The following is a 22,528-nucleotide window of genomic DNA, read 5'->3' as shown; positions in this document are numbered from 1 at the left end:
TGGCCCTGGGTGAGGGAGCTGAAGGGTGGGGAAGTTAGAAAAGCATACTGACTGACAAGATATTTAGAAAGGCAAAAAATGGCGACAGTGAATTACCAGAACTCCAGAAAACAGGGACTGTTCCTGAGAAGGAATCATCTTGTTTCCTGCCTTTACTCTGCAGATGGCGAACTTTACACGGGTACCAGGAACAACTTTCAAGGCAACGAGGCCATCATCACTCGCACCCTGGGCAGCAGGACTGTTTTGAAGACAGATAACTGGCTGCATGGTAAGAGCAGAACCGGACGACTGGGGAAGGGGGAAGGGTCTTAGTACAACCCCCAACTAGAATCCAGTCACTCCCACCATCCTCCATGGCCTGGTCGCCTAGGCAACTGATAAGTTAATGGATTGGTACCCAGAGAAGATGCATCTCCTAGGCAACAAGCTTTCGCCTGGGGATTCACGCCAGCTGAGTCAAGAACTGGGAGGGCAAAGGGGATCTCATGTCTGGCTTCCCTCTCCAGGTGATGCAGCTTTTGTGGCCTCCTTCAACATCCCGGTTGACGACAAAGTCTACTTTTTCTTTGGGGAAACAGCTAAGGAGTTTGACTTCTTTGAGAAACTGACTGTCTCCAGGGTGGCTCGTGTCTGCAAGGTGAGCCGTCTCAAGAATCAAGGGAGCTTTTGAGCTGGGACTTGCTTGGGCTCAGCCCCAGGAACATATTTTCTGTGGCAAAGCTTTAGCTCTTGAATGTCTGAAGGAGTAACACACAAGCATGTGCTGAGTGGCTGTCTCTTGCCTTCATTCATCACATATCTGGAATTGGAAAAGAGGGTTTCCCAAGAAGGAACTGGAGCCAGAATTTAATTTTAATTATTTTGCTAACATATTGGAAAGGTTTTTCCTTTAGAAAAAAAGACAACAATAAGGCCAAGGTTGGTAGGTTGGAGCAAGGAGACATAATAGAGATTTACAGTAGTACCTCTGGTTAAGAACTTAATTCGTTCTGGAGGTCTGTTCTTAACCTGAAAACGTTCTTAACCTGAGATACCACTTTAGCTAATGGGGCCTCCCGCTGCCGCTGGGGCGCAATTTCTGTTCTCATCCTGAAGCAAAGTTCTTAACCCGAGATACTATTTCTGGGTTAGTGAAGTCTGTAACCTGAAGCATCTGTAACCCGAGGTACCACTGTATTCCCTTTTGGACAATAGTGGACTGCCAATGATTTTCCCTTCCCCTCTCATAATGCTTGAATTATAAGAAGTAGATTTGGGGGCAGACAAATGAAAGGACAAAGTGTAATTTGAGAATCCACTTGCACAAGATGTACTGATGGCTGGTAACTAAAATAGTTTTTAGTTTTGGATTTATTTATTTTTTAAGTATTGGACAAGTTCACAGAGGCTAGGTCAGCCAGTGGCAATTAAATAGTACTTCTGTGTTCAATCTCCCTCTGAATAACAGATGCTTTCATGCCCTTGCTTCTATCCATCCTTCCTGAAATCTCTTAACTGGAGACCAGAATGTAAGGGGTAGAAACAACAACAGACAGTCACGGTATCTGTACCTCAAATAAATATACAAAACCGTGTAAATCACTGGAGGAATGGCATAAATATGAAAACTAAACTGACAATATCATAATGCAAAGGGCGTTTATAAATATTCCATCAAAGGCAAACCTATATATGCTCTGAATCATCAAAGTGCTAATATAAAGTGCAATTACAACGTGCAAAAATACAAAGTGCCATAAATGTTCAATATAATGATGAAGATGGTATAGAAAATGTCTATCAGACACGAAAGTCCATCCTCACAATGTTGGGGAGGGTGCTTCAGAATCCCTCCAACATGTGGGTGTGTTCTCCCGACGGGTGGCTAGCTTCAAACTTCCCGTTTCACCGACGGTTTCTTCAAGGTCTGGACTTTTCATCACATCAGAACAAAGAAAGAAAACATAACAGCTATTCACAGTTCCTCAGACTCCCATCTTTCCAATATAGTAGTAGTAGTAGTAGTAGTAGTATCATCATCATCATCATCATCATCATCATCATTGCATTTATTAGCCTTCACCAGCAGGTTGAAGGGCAGGTTGCAACAATTTAAAATTCATAATTAAAGATAGGAAAAGCAATTAGGGGTGTTGTACTACTACTGCCATTATCACTGTCCATCGGCTGTACAGTTAGGGCCAGTGACTCCAGCATTGCCGCATGTTCCTTTGGGTCCCTTCCAACTCTACAATTTTATTATTCTGTGAACATTTGTAGGGTTGCAAGCTATGGAAGGTTGATCTAATGACTCTAGCATAGGGAAATCAGAAACCTCTGGTGAAAATTTAAAAGGAAGTTAAAATTGCTGCAATCTCTACTTCCGTCTGTGGCCAGGAATGGAAATCAGTCAGACGAATTCTATTCATACTTGTTCACATAATTTTCTTGGGTTTTTTTAAGCACACAAGCAATACATAATGAATGCCTTATTAAACATTGTTTTAACGTTTCTCTTTTACATTGCGATGAATGTAACTTCGCAATTTACATAACTTACACTAAACAGCAGACAGCAAGATGAAAAACATAGTAGTTGGTGAAATCTGAACTGCAGTGGAATGGAAGCAGCGCTGATTGTGACAAAATGCAGTTTGGAGGGGAAACTTTCTTACATCCCAACTCCAGCATCTTGCTGTTTCTCTCAGTGGTCAACCAGACTCCTCTGGGAAGCCCAGAAGCAGGGCAACCATGTAGGGAACAGCTAGAGATTGAACCTGAGACCTGCCTCCAGATCATAGGTGGCAAACTTCACACAGGCACAATGAACAACTTTTCAAGTGTGTATTATAAATAGTTAAATAAATGGGAAGAAAAGTCACATTGCACATCCTCAGTGTGAGGACTAAGCATATGCTTTTACCACTGTAAAATCAAGGCCAAAATCAAGAGAAAAATGTGCAAGATTGCATAAAACAGCAAAACAAAGCAAACAGTAACATTGACAGAATTAATACAGACAACCAGCAATCTGATTATCCCGAGAGAGCCATCAGACAATTCAGGGGCTACTTGGGGACCTGAGGGTGAAGGGGAGGTTAATAATAATAATAATAATAATAATAATATACAGTGGTACCTCGGTTATCAAACTTAATCCATTCCGGAAGACCGTTCAACTTCCAAAATGTTCGAAAACTGAGGCGCAAAGGGCGGTCTGCAAAGTCTATGAAGAAAATTGTGGGGGGAACTCAGCGGAAGCCATTGGACTTCCGAGGTGCGTTCGAAAACGGAAACATTTACTTCCGGGTTTCGCCATTCGGAAACTGAAACGTTTGGCTTCCGAGGTGTTCAGCAACCGAGATACCACTACTCCTTCAATTGGTCTGCTATCTGAAGGCCAACAGTGAGTAAGTGAGGAAGGGGTTCTAAATTGTCTCCCTGGTTTGTTAGTGATGCTTGCTTTTCCATCCTCTCTAGAATGATGTTGGAGGAGACAAGGTGTTGCAAAGGAAATGGACCACATTTCTGAAAGCTCAGCTTTCTTGCACCCAGCAGGGGCAGTTCCCTTATACCGTCATCCAACACATGTTTGCCCTCCCACAGCCAGGAGGTGGCGCTGATTTCTACGGTGTCTTCGGTTCTCAGTGGTAAGGCTGTGAGGGTCTTAGTCTTAGTGAGGGTGGGGGAGAAATTTGGGTTGGTCTGCATTTTAATGGGAACCTCCCTAACCTGCACTTCCCCAAACATGAAATAAAACATTAAATTGGTATCTGAAGAAGTGTGCATAAACAGGAAAGCTTATACCCAGAACAAACTTAGTTGGCCTGTAAGGTGCTACTGGACATTTTAAAAAATATATATTTATTAAATTAATTGAAACACAACTATCCTTCGAAACTTGCACTTCTCTGAATTTTGCAATGTAGTTCTCCAGTCCCAAATTGCATATCTTACTAACAGCAAGAAGCTAAAAGGAAGTATATTAGGCAAAATTGTTTATAAAAGAATGTGTGTCGTGAGAAATGCAAACTAAAATGCTGACAAATGTACAGACCTTTTAAGAAAAATATAATAAGGCAAACTGATGTGGAAATGCAGCAAGCTAAACTTGAGATTGGAAAAATGAGAAACTGAGAAAAGTTGAAATTGACAGATAATCCACTCTTACCTCAGAATTCAGAATTCATTGTGCTAATTAGAGATAAATAAATGTGCCTCAGAGAATATGCAAAATTCTAGTGGGGCAACTACCTTGTATATTTCTTTGCAGGCAGGCAGGAAATCTTGGGAGCTCAGCAGTGTGTGCCTTCAGGCACGATGCTATCAAAAAAGCCTTTGATGGGAAATACAAAGAGTTGAACAAGGACTGTTCCCGATGGATGACCTACAACGGCCAGGCCATGGACCCTCGTCCTGGCAGTGTATGTATTGCTCCTAGCATTCTCCTTGCATTGAAGCCAGAGTCTGCCTTGCCCTCTTCTTAATCAAGTTTGATATAAACTTTCCTGCCTTTAAATGTAGTTCTTGCACCAAACTGAACAGGCCATAGAAAGGCAGCCATAACTCCTTGGTAAACTGAAGAGACAACTGTTCCCCAGGTTGGAATGGATGTTCTTCCCATCAGCAATACTCCTGGGCCCAATCCAGTGGTGTATCCAAAAAAAATCTTGTAGCTAAAAAGGGCAATACGTGGGCCATGTTGTCTTAAGGTTTCTTGTCCCCTCTGTACCTTTCTCTCTGCCTCTCCATATGCTTGGGCTGGTGGTAACATGGCAAAGGGTGTTATGTATCCAGCCTGGAATTTTGTTGCCGTAAAATGGTTTGCACTGTTGGTCACGAGTTCACCTGGAGGGGTTGTTCAGTTGTGCAACAATGTCAAAGTAATGTCAGGCAGGGAGAGTATCTCACTGTACCTGGAATAGCACTGATGCCAACCAAATAGTGGTGACTTCCCAATTCACCTAGATCGGCTGTGGACCTTTTCCAAGGTCTATCAAGATCAGGGTGTAGAGACGAAAGGTTCCTTCCATGATGTTGATCTATTTCTTCAGGATAAGATTTTATTCGTTCTGTTGTCCTGCCCAGTTCCAGCCCTTTCCTCTCTCATGGCATTTGGTCAGCTGTAGGTGTCCTTTGGAGGGTCCCCAAAGCTTTTGATTCAGCACACAAAGCAAGTCAAGCCTCTCTGTGTCCTTCCAACTCCCAGCACCAGCCAGATTCACAGACACTTTAGCCCTGGCTGTCATCTTCATAACTACAAGATCATGTCACCCCTAGCCAGGTGAAGGGGTGGGGAAAACCCATTCAGTTGTTTCTGTGACAAAACACCTCCTGCTCTTTACCAACATCTTTGCACATGCAGATAGGATACTTGGCCAGGGTATATTGTCTTAAGTTAACAAGAGACTGGATTGACCAGTTCAGCAGACTCACTCTCTTATATTCTAAGCTCCCCGTTACTAAATCACAGGCTTGGTGGGAACCACAGATATAATCCAGAGCAACCCCACAAACCTACAACAATATTTTAATTATTACAGAAAGAACTAAGTGGTGCTCCTGGTCACCCTGTTGGCTTTTTGCAGCACCATAGCTCAGTGATAGCTTTGCCTGGAAAAAGGCCCCAGGTTCAATCCCTGGCATCTCCAGGCAAGGCTGGGAAAGACCCCTGGCTGCAAGTGGCTGCAAGTCAGTATAGATCTGGGATAGCTGACAAGATGCTCTCCAGAAGTTGTTGGATGACAGCTTCCAACATCGCAAGCCATTGGCTATTTTGGGGGCAGCAGCTCAGTACAGTGGTACCTTGGTTCTTGACCTTAATCCATTCCGGGAGTCCGTTCGACTCCCAAAACCATTCAACAACCAAGGCACGGCTTCCAATTGGCTGGAGGAGCTTCCTGCACTCACTCGGAAGCCATGGAAGCCACGTCAGACATTCGGCTTCCGAAAACATTCGCAAACTGGAACACTTACTTCCAGGTTTTCGGCGCTTGGGAGCCCATTTGTTCAGGAGCCAAGCCTTTCAAGTACTGAGGTACCACTTTATCGAGTTTTACAGTAAAAAGCTAGAAGAACCAATCGTCTGACTCAGTCAAAGGCAGCTTCCTATCTTTTATAATGTTTGGGCTTCTTCTCCCTGCAGTGTTCTGTCGGCCCGTCTTCAGACAAAGCTCTGACGTTCATGAAAGACCACTACCTGATGGATGAGAAGATTGAGCCAACCCATAACCAACCTCTGCTGGTGAAGCAAAACGTTAAATACACCCGGGTTGTGGTGCACCAGACTCAGAACAACTTGGGACATCCCTACAACGTGATGTTTCTTGGGACAGGTATGGGTGGTGGTGGTGGTTGTTAACCAACTGATGAGCTAAACAGCATTGATTGCAAGCATTTTGAATAATAATAATAATAATAATAATAATAATAATAATAATAATAATAATAATAATTTATTTATACCCTGCCCATCTGGCTGGGTTTCCCCATCCACTCTGAGTAGCTTCCAACAGAATATTAAACAGAATAAAACTTCAAACGTTAAAAACTTCCCAAAACAGGGCTGCCTTCCCAAAACAGGGCTGTCTTCTAAAAGTCAGATAGTTGTTTATTTCCTTGACATCTGGTGGGAGGGCATTCCACAGCGTGGGCGCCACCACTTCCAGAAACTAGCTACGTGTCACGTCCATCGTGTCAAAGGTCACCAGGTAATGTGCTAAAGGTTCATAGAATCATAGAAGTGCAGAGTTGGAAGGCACTCAAATGGTCTTCTAGTCCAACCCCCTGCAATGTAGGAACCACAACCTTCTCCCATGAGAAGCTGGGAAAGCTGATTTTGGGATTGCAGACGCCTTTGTCTGTCATTCCAAGCCTCACCCGTCATAGCTCTTTCTGCTTAGGGCCTAATTTCCCCTTGAAGAAAGGAGGGGCAGCACAAGAGAACAGTCCCCCCTCCATGGCTTACTTTCTGTCTGTCAACAGAAAGGCAACCCCCTGCCACACAGTTAGGGCTCTGAAAGTGGAAGTGAACCCCATGTATGAGGGAGGGTGGACTGCAAGAGGGGAAGAGGTCAGTTCCCCTCACCCACATGCATGGGTGTAGCCAGGATTTTTTCGGGGGGGGGGGGGGGTTCAGACCTTTTGTTAGGGGGGACAGAATCTCAGTTAACTATGTAGGGGGCAGCTGCCCCTCCCCACCCCCACCCCCACCCCTTGACTACGACCATGCCCCTTTTGGGGACATAGCCCTTGATGGGGGCAGGCCTGCATTTTAAAAAACCCTTCTGCCAGCACTATGTCTCACTTGATACTTTGTCTTCCACAGACAAAGGTGCCCTTCACAAAGCCGTGGTCGTTGGCACCGAGGCTCACATCATTGAGGAGATCCAGCTGTTTGAGAAGCCAGAGGCGGTCCAAAACCTGCTGCTCTCTTCTGAAAAGGTGGACGTTCTTTCTTGTATAGGATTGGGGCAACATACTTTTTAGGGGCTGTATCTCATAAAAAACCCGCAGACATCCATCTCATAGCTACACACAGAGAGAAACAAGAATAAGAATGATAATGACAGTGGTCTTCCTCTGCCTGTGCCTTCTTAGGGGATTCTGTATGTGGGCTATTCCACGGCAGTCCTGCAAGTGCCCTTGGCGAACTGCAGCATCTACACAACCTGTGCCAACTGTGTTTTAGCGCGAGATCCTTACTGTGGCTGGGATGGGCAGAATTGCCGAGATATCCGGGGTGCTACAGAGAACCTGTGAGTATTTGCAGTATCCCTCAGGGACTGTCGCATTAAAAAATAACAGGGGCCCCAAATACGTGCATGATAACTGACACAATCCATTCATGACATAATAATGTGGTGTTAGCAGTCCCTTCCTAGCTTATGCTGTGCTAAATTTCACATCTGTAGTGTGAAAGAAGCCCGTAGCTTCATGGAACCTCTCTGTCCAGAGGCAGTCCATCACTGAATACCGGATGCTAGGAACCAACGGCAGGGAACTTCCTTACTTGGAAGCTTCCCAGAAGCATCTGATTGGCTGCTGTGGGAAAAGTGATAGTGGGGTGGACAGACCCAACTCAGTCTGATACAACATGGCTCAGCTTCATTGCTCCCTAAATGCTAATAGTGTTGTGGTGGCACTGGAGCCTGCAATTTTGGGTTGTGGTGCTCCTTTTGTGAAGCATCCCAGATACAAGTTAATATCTCACTCTATCTCTCTCTGAAGTAAAATGCCAATTTTGAGAGGAGAGGTCTGTTGACTGCTGTAACCCACAAGAGCTAATTGGAGTCTCCATGGACAGTCGCACAGCCTAACTCCAAATGCCATGTGTTGAAGACAAAATGCAGGGCTAGGCTTTGTGCTCCACCTGTGGGTTTCTTGGAGGCCTCTGGTTGGATACAGCAGAAATCACTGGATTGGTCTGCTTAGTAGGGATGAGGGAGAAATTTGGCTTGATTCAAAACATTTTTTAAAAAATGAGAATCTACCTAATACATGCTTACCTAATACATGTGAACCAAAATGCAGGTATCTTTCAACATTCACCCTTCTCCAGATTTTGCTATGCAATTCTCTAACCAAAACATGCTTACAAGAATAAAGGCTTCTATTGGTGAAAAGAATGTGCTAGAATGCATTAAATTAGGGAAATTATTGCAAAAAATGCATATACTAGGCAAAATCGCATGCACATGAAAATTAGTATAAGTTAGTTATCATGTAAACTTGTGAGAGGAAATTGCTATCGGTTTTTTAAAAAATTATTTATGCTTTTCAGATTTATACATTTCACTAATTTTACAATCATTTTAACATTTCATAACTTGACTTCATTCCCCCTCCTCTTTCTGCGGTTCCTTACATTTATTTTTAATATCTTCTGCATATCCAAATTAACTTAATTTGCTCATTTATTCATCTACTTTTAAATATATACTCTTATAAAACTGCAGGTTATTACAATAATCCTGCCAATGTTCTTATCTGTTTACAATTTATCCGTAAATATTCAATAAACCATTTCCATTCTTTTATAAAAAGTTTGTTATCTTGATTTCTTATTCTTCTGGTAAGTTTCGCCATTTCTGCATATTCCATAAGTTTTTTGTATCCATTCTTCCTTTGCTTCTGCTTCTTTCCATTTTGGGGCGAATAACATTCTTGCCGCTGTAGTACTATACATGAATAAGTTTCTATACTGTTTAGGTAGTTCTGTCCCTATAATTCCCAAAAGAATCTCAATTGGGGAAATTGCAATCTTATGTGGAAATGGGGAAAATTGAATTTAAGATGGGGAAACCGAGAAAAATCAAAAGGGACAGATTTGTCCTTCCCCGCTTCTTAGTACAACCCAGTAAGGCAGTTCTTACATTCCTGTCTTCTTGTTCCTAGGAATGACTTGGTGCAGAATATCGAGACAGGGAAGCCAGATCCTGGGTGCCAGCCCAAGAGCGGAATTGGCAGAGCCATACCAAGGACTCGGAGTGGCCCTGAAGGCAGTTTGCTAACAAGTTTAGTATGAGCCTTGCAGAGTTTGATTGATCGGTGAAGGTTCTTTCCCTATTCAGAAACAAAAGGCCTTGCACTTCCCAAGGCTGTTAGTTGCTTTGCGAAACCAATGCATTTGAAAACAAGCTGCCTGTTTGCTAAAGCCGCACACAAGTTTCGTTTGGGAATGTGTGTTAGGAATCTCAATGGCTGTGGTCGTATCACAAGCGTGGAATCGCCACCAGAAACCGACTATCTTTGCAACCTCTGCTGCTCCTTAGGATTTTAGATTCATTTCAAGCAGGGAGGAGAAATTTGCTAGACTATGTTGGGGGCAGTGAACTGTCTATGACAGAAGGCTAGGAGAGGGTTTGGGGTAGCAAACTGTCATGTGCACCCATGTTCACTGTGTTCTCCAGCTGCCTTGGGACAGTCCCTGGTTGTTCTTATTTTGTCTTCAAGGGAGATGTTGCTAATGATTTTTTTTAAAAAAGAAAAACTTGTCGTGTCCACAGTGTGTGTTCCATCAGATTCCAGCTCCCTCCCCTCCAAAGTGAATCCTTTTTTTTAGCATATTCAGCTAGCCATTCCTGCTAGCAGAAGCCTGTGCAACAGGGCTTTCCTCCCACCCACTGCACACACACACCCCCCAAAAAAAATTGGCTGGAGAATTCAGGAGGAGAGAGGAGATTGTTGCGCATCAGGCAAGCAGAAACATTTGCACTGATATGAGCAATCTCCTTAGAGCTATGTTTAATGGCGTGAGATGCAGATGCGAGCACTAGCGCGCATGCAAACCAGTGCATGTGCATGAATGCTAGAGTGTCCAGCAGCGTGTAGCCAGCCATCAAGCCCACATGGTGGCTCTTGAAATGAGAACAGGGATGCTATAAGTACAAATGATGCATCCTTATTTTTTATCTATGAAATGGTGGAGGGCATGAATCACAGCTTCGTTTCTCTTCCTATAAATTTCAGTTATGACCGCTTCGTTCAACACCATGGTGAGGCTGCCCTGCCCGCAGGCTTCCGCTCTGGCCAACTACTCATGGAACTACCCGGACAGGAAGATTCCGGACAGGCTGATCCTAGAGGACGACAAGGCCCTAGTCATCATTGTGCATGAGGAGACGTTGGGTCTCTATGAGTGCTGGGCCAGCGAGAACGGCTACCAGCAATCTGTGGCGCGCTACCACGTGAGGACCCACGACTCCCCTGCCAGGGTGGACAGAGCCCGCGAATCATATGCTGATGGGCAGCCAGTGGGGGAGTATCGCTCCTACTGGGTCCAGTTTGTCACTGTGACGGTGCTGCTGTCAATGACCTTGGCCGTCGTGGTAGCGTTGGCCTTTTTCTCCTACCACGACAAGCTGAAAGCAAGGAGCAAAGTGCAGGGCTGCAGCAGCCTCCCTGACGCCAGTAAGGCCTCCGGGCAAGAGAAGGTCCCTCTCAATAGCAGCCAGATCCCCCCGCAAAGCAGCGAATACCAGATGCAGGGCCCTTGCCAGGAAGCTGCCGACAGCTCCAAAACCTGCTGCGTTGAAGTGGGGGGGCCCTTTCAGGACATCGACGCTGACAACAACCGCTTGAACTCGGGCCTGGCCAATGGGGACGACTCTAGAGCGGCCGTGGCAGCGGAGGGGATCTAGCCTGGCCTACCTTGTCGCCCGCCAGCTGTTGCCGGGAGCAACCGTTAGCGATTGCAGCAAATTCACACAGGCAACCTGACAAAAACAAACAAAAAACCCAGAAGTCTTGGCACTACTGTGGTGCTCTTTTGAAACACCACCAGAAAACACAGAGTTACCTCTGATTTCAGTATTTCCCCCCCTCCCCCTTTTCTGGTCTGTTCAATGCCACGTAAAACCCAGGGCTTAGTGTTGCACCGCCGGCTGGATCCCTGTCGTGCTTTCATTTCCCCACCTCCACCCATAGGGTGCTGGGCCAGCATTCCCAAACGTTCACTCACTGCCAAATCCACAAACCACTCTGCGAAGTGCTTACCAAAACCCAGAAGGCGGAGTCCCTTCGCTGACCCCTGGTCTCCAGAGCTGTTGTGTCTGGAGATGCTGAGGAGTGAAGGGCAGGTGTGGCAAGGAATGGTTGGCTGTTTGCTCCATGGAGAGGTAGCAGCCTGGATGTCATGCATCCTAGATGACAACCACAGAGAGAGAAGCCACAGAGGAATGGCTTCGGCTGAGAGGGAGGCAGTTCTTAAGGTCACGGTGATGCAAAGCTGGGCTTCCTATGCAGAAGGGCAGCTCAGTGATCATCGTGAGGCAGCTCTACAAAGTATAGTGACACTGTTGGGGCCGCAGAATGAGGATACTGAGAGGACGGAGCCACAGGGCGTTCTGTGCAAGGTTCCCTGGAGCAGAGGGGCCCTTGTGCCTTATTGTGCCCAATGTGGTTCTCAGTTTTCCTTTGCGATTAAGCCAGGCCTGCCTCTGACTCGCATTTGTGGGTGAAGAGTGTGTGGCAGGTCTCCATTTTGCCTGCTTTAAATTAAAAAGGAAACAGAAGTGGGTAGGTGGGAGGTGTTTGGAAGGTCTTTCTGTGTCCTGCAAGGAGTGCTCAGGAGCAGAGGAAATGGCCTTAAAAGTGAGTCGGACCACTGGTCTGTCCTGCTCAGTAACACTGACTAGTGTATCAGAAGGGATGCTCTCAATCCTATCCAGAGACGTAAGGGACTGAGCCTGGGACAGAATGGTCTGCCACTGAGCTGTGCCCTCTATAGCTTACCTAAGGAGTCCTTCTCCACACCTTGCAAAACCACTAGAGGCCCCTTTCATCTGTTTGTAGCAGGTCTGCGTGCTCTGCTCCATAATATACATACTTGTGTAGCCGGGCCATTGAAATTCTGTGCCAAAAAGCAGGAAGAAATATTGGTTCGCTGCCATCATTTTGGTCCTTTTTTTCCTTTTAAAAAGGCACGACATGTTTGCATAGTTTATGTTGGTTTTCTGGGTTGAGTGGGCCAGGAGAATTAGCTATGCAAGGTCTGAAGGGTGTCTCCCCACCCCTTGAAATCTTCCGCACATACCTACCCCCCTCCAGCTTCTACGATTTACACAGGCATCACTCGCATACTTTTTCAGGCATGGGCTTTGCAACCATAAGGACTAGATTCTTGTGCCCCTTTCTACTTCCTAAAGCGAAACCTGTGATTCTTTGAAAGATGGTCTGCCCTTGGCATACCACGTTCTCTGCACACCCTGCCCACGTTCTTCCAGAACTAGAGCATGCAACACATAAGACCTATCCACATGTGGAGGCCATTTTAAATTGCTTGGGTAAAGCAGAGGGCTCCCTTACACCACGGGTGGGCAACATGGTGCTACGGATGGTGGGAATTGTAGTCCAGCCACGCTTGGAAGGCACCACATTGGCTATACCTGCCCTGCAGCTTGGGCAACTTCCACCATCTTCTTTACTGTGCTGTAGCGCCAATCATCTGATTCCATGTGGGAGACTTTCCCTATGGGAACAACTCCCCTATAAGGCAGTTTTATTTATGGCAGCCAATTGGTCCTCATGCTGTTGCTTACTGTGAGAAGACTCATTGCTAACTCATCCCCCTTTTTAGTTGCAAAGTGCTTTACATGCGTTTGGTCTCACAACCCCCCTGTGAGGTAGGTCAGTATTATTCCTCTTTGACATGTGGGCAGCAAAAGGAGTTTGCACAGAGCCAAATCACATCTCCACTTGACACAGGTGCCTTGGCTGACTTGGCAGAGGGATGCCTGAGGGGATTCCCCCTTCCCCATTTGCTTTTCTCCTCCTCCAAAGTCAGCCAAAAGTCTTGGCTCCTGGAACTGAGCCTACCGGCAACTCCTTAGAAGTTTCCTGTGCTTTCAAGCCTTCCTTTTGCTCCTACAGCTTTCCTCTGTTGACCTATTTGCTCTGCTTGTGGACACACCTTGGTTGCTGGAGGAAGGGAGGTGTGTGAAACAAAATTTGTCCCGTGTTCTAGGCTTGTCTTTACTGTCATTGCCTTGGGCATGCAAAACTACTTGCAGTATTTCTTGTTTTAGAATTGCATTGTTTTTGTTGGTAAAAAAAGAAGAATTATTTGAATGAGAGACTTCCAGGGTCCAGTGATTCCGCTAGCGCACTAATGCTCTGGACTCAGCAATGTGGACATGCCTCATAGGAAGACACATACGTTGCCACTGAAGGCTGTTTCATGTGTTACACAGTAGCAATCAACTGTACACTTTGGGGAGAGGAAAGGCTTGCTCCATGATGAACCATACCTGCACGATTAATCTTTTAGCAAATAAAAGTCTTTGTCGTGTCCATGTTTTGCCTTTTTAGGTGTGTGTTTAAAACGTCTTTGGCCTGTGCTGAAGAAAACGTGGTGTATGAAGAGGACCTGAGTTCAAAAGGCGCATTGTTTCTTCTAAGCAGCAGCAGCTATTGGCATGCCTTGTACACACCTTTCCTCTTTGTGTGTACATATATGTGTCTGTGTGTCTTTGTATGCAAGAGAGTGATGTTCTTAACTGTTGTGTTGGAGTGGCACCTCTCCCCAAAGGAGGGATAGGTGGGAAATCCTAGCCGGTACACCTTCTCACCAGCTAATTAATTTAACTGCATATCAATTGATAATTGGCCATTGAGTTGAGGGGGGCAGGGGAAGTGAAATCTTTAAACGTATACTTTATATATATAAAAAAGGTACTGTCCTAAAAGTTTTAATGGGAGCGAAGTAGAATATAGGAGACTTTTCCCAGAGGAAGGAATATTTATATCGCTTAGTCTTTCCCACAACTTCTCAGGTTTTTGCCTATTTATCCTTCCCTTCTGAAGAATAAGCAAAAGCACTCCCATGTTTGCAGAGCCATCAAATTGCAGAGTTGGAACCATCCAGTCCAACTCCCTGCAATGCAGGAAATCGCAGCTCCCTGCCACATACCGTACTGCTGCTGTGTACACGCTATATATTTAAAACACACACACACCTAGAATCCTGGGAACTGCAGTTTACACCTCAGAGAGCTACAATTCCCAGCATTCTTAAATGCAGTTCCCAGAATTCATTGAGGGGTGTCCATTAAATGTCTGGTGTGTACACAGCTGGTGGCAAGTTGAGAGAATTGCTCATCACCGAATAAGGAGGATTTTTAAAGGTGAGCTGCTTTTTCTTCCCATGCTCCTTGAGATCCAGATGATGCCCCCCTCCTCACCCCACAGCAAAGCTCATTTTACCAAGATGGGGGGAATTGTAACCCTATCAGCTGCTGTTAATTGGAGTGACTGAGGCTGGAGAGAGAGAGAAAATTGTCAGTTGAAAAATCATTTTCTGTGGTAGCCCTTGCCTCATGCCTTCTGGATGTTTGGGACTCCCAGCTTCATGCTTTTCCTGGCTGGGGCTGGTTAGAGTCCAAAACATCTGAAAGGTACCAGGTAAGCAAAGGGTGGCATGCACAGGTCAAACAGACCTTTGAAAACAGGAAAATAAAAAAGACCTAGGCTGGAGGCAGAAGTGAGGAGCACCTCAAGCAGCCCCCTTTCTTTAATTGCCCTTCGGGGGGGGGGAACCCTCTCCAGCCTGATAAGATCTCCTCAATGGAGGAAAATGCATGTCCAACAAGGTGTTTTGTCTGTTGTTCATTGTGTTGTTTATAACTTGTTTTTTTTAATGTGTTTATATGTACTATTTTTATTAAAAAGTTTGATGCATTGTGGTATTACTGGTTAATAACTCTTGATTATTGTATCTTATTCTCTTCTTAGGGCAGGTGTCAGAGACAATACCTGAGTCAGAAGTACTTGCCTTTCCTCTGATTTTTCCAGGCACGATTTAAAGCTCCATATCTGAGTGCCCTTCTTTGTTCCAGAAGTGTCCCTGCAAAAAAACCTGCTTTTTAAAGCTCAGTTGGAGCAAACGTTAACATTTGCTCCAATTCAGCTTTAAAGAGCAGCTTTTTGTTGGGAAAGCTCAGGTCAAAAAAAGAGGGGGCGGGCAAGCTTGGACCCTGAGCATTAAAGCATAGCTAAACTCTTAGTCCTCTCCCCCCTCTTCCACTACCTGCAGCCACTAAGCTTGCCAGATATCAGGCTGTGGTGTGCAATTTCAGGCTTCACCTTCTCAGGGTCTGTGAGGAAGGCCTGAAATTGCAAGGTGGAGGGGCAGCTGGTCTCTGCCAGGGCTTCTTGGTCAATACCTTCACCCTGATCTCAGGGTAGTGCTGCTACACAATGATGAACAAGCTCACCTCCAAAGACACCTCTCACCCATGCTATTTTTTCTAGAAAAAGAGGTGTTGGTGTTGCAACGTGGGGTTAGTGATTTCAGTAAGTGATTTCAGCTTTCTGACATAGCAGGCAGGAGACAGCTTCTTCATGTAACACTCTTTATTCAGGCAAACAAGACTAGAGACTGAGGAGAGGGAAGTAACATTTATAGGGACAGAAGACTGGCTAGAAAGGAGGGAAAAATCTAAAGCAATCACAAAGCTGCCTTTTGGTGGGAACCAATAGGCTAAGACGGAGGACCCAAATACAGCAGCTTACATGAACCAATAGTAGCTGTTCCTTCTGGAACAGAGAGGCAGTTACTTTACCCTAATGCGAATACAGACAATAGTAATACAGATATAAAAACCATTGAATCAATACACAACAGTTGGAACTCACCCTTGTTCTTTTTTATAATGGCAATGGCACCCACCTGAGAGGTGCCAGAACTCAGTTCTGGAGAGTTCATGGGGGGGGGGGGAGCCATGTTTCTCACTACCTCAACAACAATGCTCTCAAGTCCCTCCTGACCAGGCCTCACTTGAGGCCCAGAGCACCATGGTGCCCCTCAATGTGATCTCCCACCACAGCCCATCACAATTTTATTTAAAACTTTAGTGTGCTTAATCAAAGGAACACTTGCAGCCTGATCCATTGTGTTTTAAAATCCTATCAATTATTTTGGTCCTTTTAAAACAGGTCAAATGCCTGCAATATCAGGTTGCTCAGCTTGATTTTTTCTAATAGCCTTTGGAGGGATGGGTTTGGTAAAAAAACCCAACAACAACCTTTGATATATTTTTTTAAGCATTTGTCATCTGTTTCTCCCCTTAGCAGAAGCATTTGTGGTGGGATTGTTCCAAAATTAAAGAGCTATGGACAATGGGTTTTCATGGACATTGATATAAAAACCAAGGAGGCAGCCTATCCACCTTCTTCTTTAGCTCTTTTGAATTTATGAGTGGACACTGATAGGAAATTGAAAAATAAAGAACTTATTTCACATCTAACGGCAGCCTGGGCCTCAGTAGCCTATTTTTGGAAGATCTAGCAAATTGGGATTATTGGCATACCAAAACTTGGCAAATTGCTCTTTAATGTATATAGAAATCACTGCGCTAGAGATCACTTTTTTATGCCTGGTTTGATTCGATTTTGAATACAAATGTAGAAGCCCATGCACATCCAGTGCCGCCAGTTTATACGGATGTTTGAATTTGTAATTATCTTATTGGAAAGGGTTCCATCTGAACCTGGGCGATTAGCAACCGTTCAAAAAGGAAATCTTTCATTGTTTCTCTCCTGACTTCTGATGCCATTGGTTGCCATTGTTTGATGTCACAGACAAGCTGAACACCAAAGGGTTGGGGCTTGCGGAGAGAGGTCAGAAGAAGGATTGGTGCAAGAGGCCGAAAAAACAAATGGAGGGCCAAGAAACATGAGCCTGAGGAAAAGGTAGGTGTTGGTGAAGGAGAAGACCTTGTGGCCTAACTGGGCAAAGAGCAATTGAGCCTGGGGAGGATAGGCAAAGGGTGTGTGGGGAGAATTGATATTTAAAGGAAATCTTTGCATTTATTCCAGAGACTTCCATTTATTCCCCCAAAACAGCAGGTTCTCGATCCACTCTGGAAATGCTCCTGGCCTCCATCAGACACCATGCTTTGGGTAAGGAGGATTTCACCTCCTGCAGGAGTACAGGTTCCCCCGCCCCCATCCATTTCCATATCAATTTACCTTACTTGTAAGTGTTCCCTGTTCTGTGCACTTAACTGCTGATTTATTATTCCTTCTGGTGGATGGTGGTCTTACTGGTTCTCTCTTACTGGTCTTACTTTGAGAACTCATTCTGGTTGGCAAGGCAATATGAGTCTCATATGTATCCACTCTACTAAATCCCCCCCTCCCAAGACCTGTGGATGGCATCTGAGAGGCTTATAAATCGAGAGGTTTTTTGAGCTTCTCATAGAAAAGAGTTGGAAACCTAGGAGAGGCCTACATAGGAGCCATAAATCCTGCTGCCATGAACTGGTTGTCTTTAAGATTCCATAGGGCATTCCCAGGATCTGCAGTGTGCCATGCCTGGCCCATTCCATATTTTGTGTTGCTGCTTTTTAATAGTGTATTTTATTACCCTTGGTGGAAGGTCTGGTTGGATAATGAAGCCCAGTCATTCAGCCTCCTCACTTGCTTACCTCTCTTTCCCCTAAATGCTTCTAGGCACTAGCATTTTTGTTTGGTGTATGTTTTGCCTGATTTTCACTAGTTGTTAGGGGAGCTGTTCTTTGCCCCCATTTTCTTTTCCTTGTGTTTTGCCTCGTTTTTTTGTTACTGTTTGATTGGAGGACAACCTTGTCACTGAATCTGTAGGCGCTAGGCAGTAGCATAGTCGCGTCAGGCTTTTCGTCTTTTGCTGATTTGTACTTTTCGTTAGGAGTCATTGCAGTCTTGTAGCAATAGCCCCATATTTCTTGAAGAACATTTCCAAGACTTCTCGGTAGGTTTACGGCCATAAAAAGCTCTGCTGGAGCACTTTGCCCTCTTAGTTTGCAGCTGTTGAATGGCTCAAGTATATCATTCCAGACTTCACACAAAATACCAGCCTCCAGACTGTGCTTTATGTCCCTCAGGATCTTTGCACCTGACATTTGAGATTCATCTTCCTCAATTCTCTCTAGCATTTTGAGGATGTTGGCTCGTGTATCTTTCAGCATCGACACAATTTGGGCATTAGATACTCGCTTGTCAGTGAGTTTCCACAGTTGCTTCCAGCATGTTGCTATTTCCATGTGGGATTCAATCACATTCAGGCAGATTCAACTTGCACAATTAAGGAAGGTTGAACTCTTAAACAACAAATATGCTTTTTGCGATAAAGAAAGTGATTGGAAAGTGTGGGATTGCAGTTTCCAGACCAAGCTCCAAGGGCAGCTCCATATAGAACACATTGCAGTAGTCCAGTCTCAGGATCGCCAACCCTTAGATTATAGTGGCAGGATATCCTAATCTAAATATCTGTCAAGCTGGTGCAGCAGATGAAGCTGATGAAAGGCTCTCTTAGCCATAGGGAACCCTTTTTAGAGGTGACTTCTTCCTTGTTTTCTTCTGAATTTATTGACAGCTACCAAGTTAGCTGCCTTTCTGCTGCTTGCAAGGATCCCAGCGACCACCTGCTGATTGACAACCATGAACCCCAAACAGTCTTTACGCCTCTTCGTGTTCCTTCTGACATTTGCCACCGCTCTGGCCACAGATCTGTTGCCGAGGCAATACATCCAGATAAGTGAGTACCGGTAATTCACAGGAGGACAGAGGCAGAAGCTGCGCCCTGGGGGTGATATTAAAGGGTGCCTCGAAGGAGGTGAGTGAGATTTCAAACCTAGAGCTGCCATACGTCTGGATTTTCCCAGACATTACTGGGATTTCAAGGGCAGAATTGATGTCCAGGGCGAATTTCCGAAAGGCGTTGCTTTGTCCTGGATCTTGGGCAAGTCAGTCAAACAACTTTTGGAGTGTCCTGGTTTTTACTTTTTAAAATAGGGCAACCCTACCAAACCTGTTACTTCAAAGGTAACAGGTTTAGAAGGGACCCTGGGCATCATCCAGATTGACACCCCCCCCCAACCTCATAACAGGTATCAACATGCTGTTATATGAAATGCCAACAAAGCAATTGGGTCTCATTGCTCCCCCTGGTGGAATGTGCACTGCTACTACCCGTTATCTGCAAGTTGAATGCATGACACCCCAGACTCAGATCCATCCTGCGACTTTCCAATTTCACCTACCCTCCCTCCCTCCCTCCCTCCCTTCCTTCCTTCCTTCCTTCCTTCCTTCCTTCCTTCCTTCCTTCCTTATTGATATATCGCCCACCCCTATAGACCACCCAATGTCCCGCCCCTGTAAGACACCTTCAGTGTCAAGCAACAAAAGGCACCCCCTGACTTTGCCTCTGAGGACTGGGAAGCAAGAAAGCTGAGCTCCGCTAGCCACTGAAAACCAGAACTGCTACCCAGTCCATCCAAAATGTGTGGCTCTCTGGTTAAAAGCAGGCCAGGTTATCTACCTCCCACCCCCCAACCCCTGCTCAGTTGGCATTGCTTGCTGAAAATGTACCTAACAGTATTTTCCCTTCCTCAGGGAACCCTCGACCAATTATTGGACAATACCACCGAAAGGGAGTTACAAATTGTGCCAATTTTGTCCTGAGCACAGATAGGAAAACTCTCTATGTGGGAGCCAGAGACACTGTTGTCGCTCTTGACACTGCCAGAGCTAAAATCAATAACCAGAAGGGCATGGTGAGTAAGAAACGGCAGTTCAGAATAAGAGGTGCAAGGGGAAGACCTGGTGTGGTCTTCTGGTTAGGGCGGCCATTTGCCCTCCTCTAGATGACAGCCCATCTCTTCCCCCACCCCCCACTTTTTGTAGAGATGTTGGGAAGCCTTTTCTGAAAAGGTTTCCTACATGTGCACTGGAGTTCTTTGCGTTTCAGCCCTCACCCCCGCCAAACCATTGTTTGCTGTTAGACACCCCAACCAGGAAACTGTGGCTTGTGTGCTTGCCATCCAAACCGTGTGAAAGAAACCACAGCTTGTAGTTGGTTTATAGTCCTGGTATGGTGTGCAATAAAAAAATGTGGTGTGGTCACACCAGAGAATATCCAAATTTATCAGAGAGGGGAGAAGAGAGAAAGAGCAAAGGCAGGGATGGGGAAGAAATTGAGTTCACAGTTTAAGGTGAACCCACTCAACTGACACCTTGCCCAAAACAATGCGCAAACTGAAGCACAACTCATGCTTTTCTGAATTTCGGAATGTAGCTCTGCAACCAAAAAGTGTCAATCAGGGCAACTGTTTGCAAAATGTGTATATATATCTGTAAAACATACAAAATGTATTACATTAGGCCAAACTGCCCGCAACAATGTGTGCATTAGGAGAAACTTGCGCTAAAACGCTGGCATTTTTTGTGAGGACTTCAGAAAAATAAATAAAGCACAAATCAATACAGCAATGTGGAGAATTGAACTTAAGATTAGAAAGTAAGAAACGGAGTGAAAGCAAAATACAGTGGTACCTTGGGTTACAGGTGCTTCGGGTTACAGGTGCTTCAGGTTACAGACTCCGCTAACCCAGAAATAATGCTTCAGGTTAAGAACTTTGCTTCACGATGAGAACAAAAATCGGGGCAGCAGCGGTGCGGCAGCAGCAGGAGGCCCCATTAGCTAAAGTGGTGCTTCAGGTTAAGAACGATTTCAGGTTAAAAACGGACCTCCGGAACAAATTACGTATGTAACCAGAGGTACCACTGTAGATGGCTTCATCCATCCCTATAGCACGCAAGCAGAAGGCTTAGTTCCACAGTTTGCCATTTCTCTCAACTTTTTATTCGAATACAGAAACTGTTGCTGGTAAATACAGGCAGTCTTTGTTTATTTATGTATTAGCTTATTTAAAAAGCATTTCTAAATCACTTAATTTTCCCCCCAAAGAGAACTCTAAGCGGTATACATAAATACAACATTGAAACAGTATTTTTTAAAAAACCCCAAAAAACCAACCCAGATGTGTTAGCTTAAGGCTGAACATTTTGCACTCTTGGCACTAGCCTTGTTGTTGTTGTCGTTCTCTAAAGCTCCCTTCTTCCACTTTTCCTGTAATAGGTACGCTGGGCCCCCAAGAGGGAGATAAAGGACATCTGTAACTCAAAGCCAAACAGGAGGTAATGGGGTGAGGGGTAGAGGATAAGGGAAGTTTTACAGAGTTTAAGAATGTGGTGTGCAGGGCTGGCCCACTCATGGGTCTGGGTGAGGTAGTTGCCTCAGGGCGGCAGCTGGGAAAGTCGACAAATCTGGTCTCCCAGGAGTGCACCGTTCTCCTCCTCTTCAGGCCACCTCCTGCAGCCATGGCAGCCACAGCCTCCTCCTCTTCCACAGACACCCCACCCGGCAGTTGCCACAGCAGCCTTCTCCTCCAGCGCTCGCCTCAGCAGCATGAGCAGGAGGAGAGGCTGTCTTGTCATGTTCTGAACTGGAGCAGTGCTAACCTAATGCTCTAAAATCTTCTAGCTGCACAGCTGCTTCATGATTCTATGACTAAATAATAGATCCACCATCACTTGAAACCTTCAAGATCCCTTTTGAGCTTGCAAGCAGGAAGCTTGCAGAAAGGAAAAGGGGCTGGCTTTTCATGCTTTTCAACAACCTCCCAGTGGAAGCCTCCTCTGGGATAGAAATGTTACCTGGAAGTTGAATCCTGATTTCCTCCTCTTCTCCACAGATGGAATGCTTGAATTTTATCCGTGTCCTGGTGCAACTGAACGACACACACCTTTACATTTGTGGACATATGCTTTCAGACCCACTTGTGCTTACATTGTGAGTTCCTGGGGGAGAGAGATGGGGGGGGGGTGACAAGGGCCTTCAGTGTGACTGGTCCTGTTCAGTGGGACTCTTATTCCCAGGGTCAGGGGTTGGGGGAAACCATGGAGCCTCTTGGGCTTGCTGATCAGAAGGTTGGCAGTTCGAATCCGTGCGACGAGGTGAGCTCCCGTTGCTCTGTCCCAGCTTGTGCCAGCCTAGTAGTTTGAAAGCATACCAGTGTAAGTAGATAGATAGGTACTGCTGCGGCGGGAAGGTGAATGTTATTTCTGTTTGCTCTGGCACTTGTCACTGTCCTCTGTGCGCCAGCAGCTATTTATTCATGCCAGCCACATGACCCAGAAAGCTGTCTGTGGACAAACGCTTGCTCCCTCGGTCTGAAAAGCAAGATGAGGGCCACACCCCATAGTCACCTTTGACTGCACTTAACCG

At 45.4% G+C, this 22,528-nt stretch overlaps 2 protein-coding genes across 5 annotated transcripts in view; both read left to right on the top strand.

The window, feature by feature from the left end:
* SEMA4A (semaphorin 4A) overlaps positions 1-11,359 on the top strand; it is a 57,495-nt gene extending 46,136 nt beyond the window's left edge. For all 4 annotated transcript variants that reach the window (XM_033174180.1, XM_033174183.1, XM_033174182.1 and 1 more), the window contains 9 exons: positions 164-271; positions 510-640; positions 3,463-3,632; positions 4,256-4,406; positions 6,128-6,317; positions 7,310-7,425; positions 7,582-7,739; positions 9,379-9,497; positions 10,453-11,359. In XM_033174180.1, the coding sequence (XP_033030071.1) occupies positions 164-271; positions 510-640; positions 3,463-3,632; positions 4,256-4,406; positions 6,128-6,317; positions 7,310-7,425; positions 7,582-7,739; positions 9,379-9,497; positions 10,453-11,123 (1,814 nt within the window). In that variant the 3' untranslated portion in view covers positions 11,124-11,359. The remainder of the gene's footprint in view (positions 1-163; positions 272-509; positions 641-3,462; positions 3,633-4,255; positions 4,407-6,127; positions 6,318-7,309; positions 7,426-7,581; positions 7,740-9,378; positions 9,498-10,452) is intronic.
* Positions 11,360-18,866: 7,507 nt separating this feature from the next.
* Positions 18,867-21,774, top strand: LOC117039111 (semaphorin-4A-like). The gene is made up of 4 exons (XM_033136144.1): positions 18,867-18,997; positions 19,855-20,015; positions 21,380-21,438; positions 21,606-21,774. Exons 1-4 carry the CDS (start codon positions 18,901-18,903, stop codon positions 21,772-21,774), a joined length of 486 nt encoding a protein of 161 aa, XP_032992035.1. The 5' UTR covers positions 18,867-18,900.
* Positions 21,775-22,528: the final 754 nt, after the last annotated feature.

This window comes from Lacerta agilis, chromosome 17 (genome assembly GCF_009819535.1).
Source record: "Lacerta agilis isolate rLacAgi1 chromosome 17, rLacAgi1.pri, whole genome shotgun sequence".
NCBI classification, from domain to species: domain Eukaryota; kingdom Metazoa; phylum Chordata; class Lepidosauria; order Squamata; family Lacertidae; genus Lacerta; species Lacerta agilis.
Note: the sequence above shows the minus strand (reverse complement) of the source record. Positions and strands in the feature narration are given on the sequence as shown.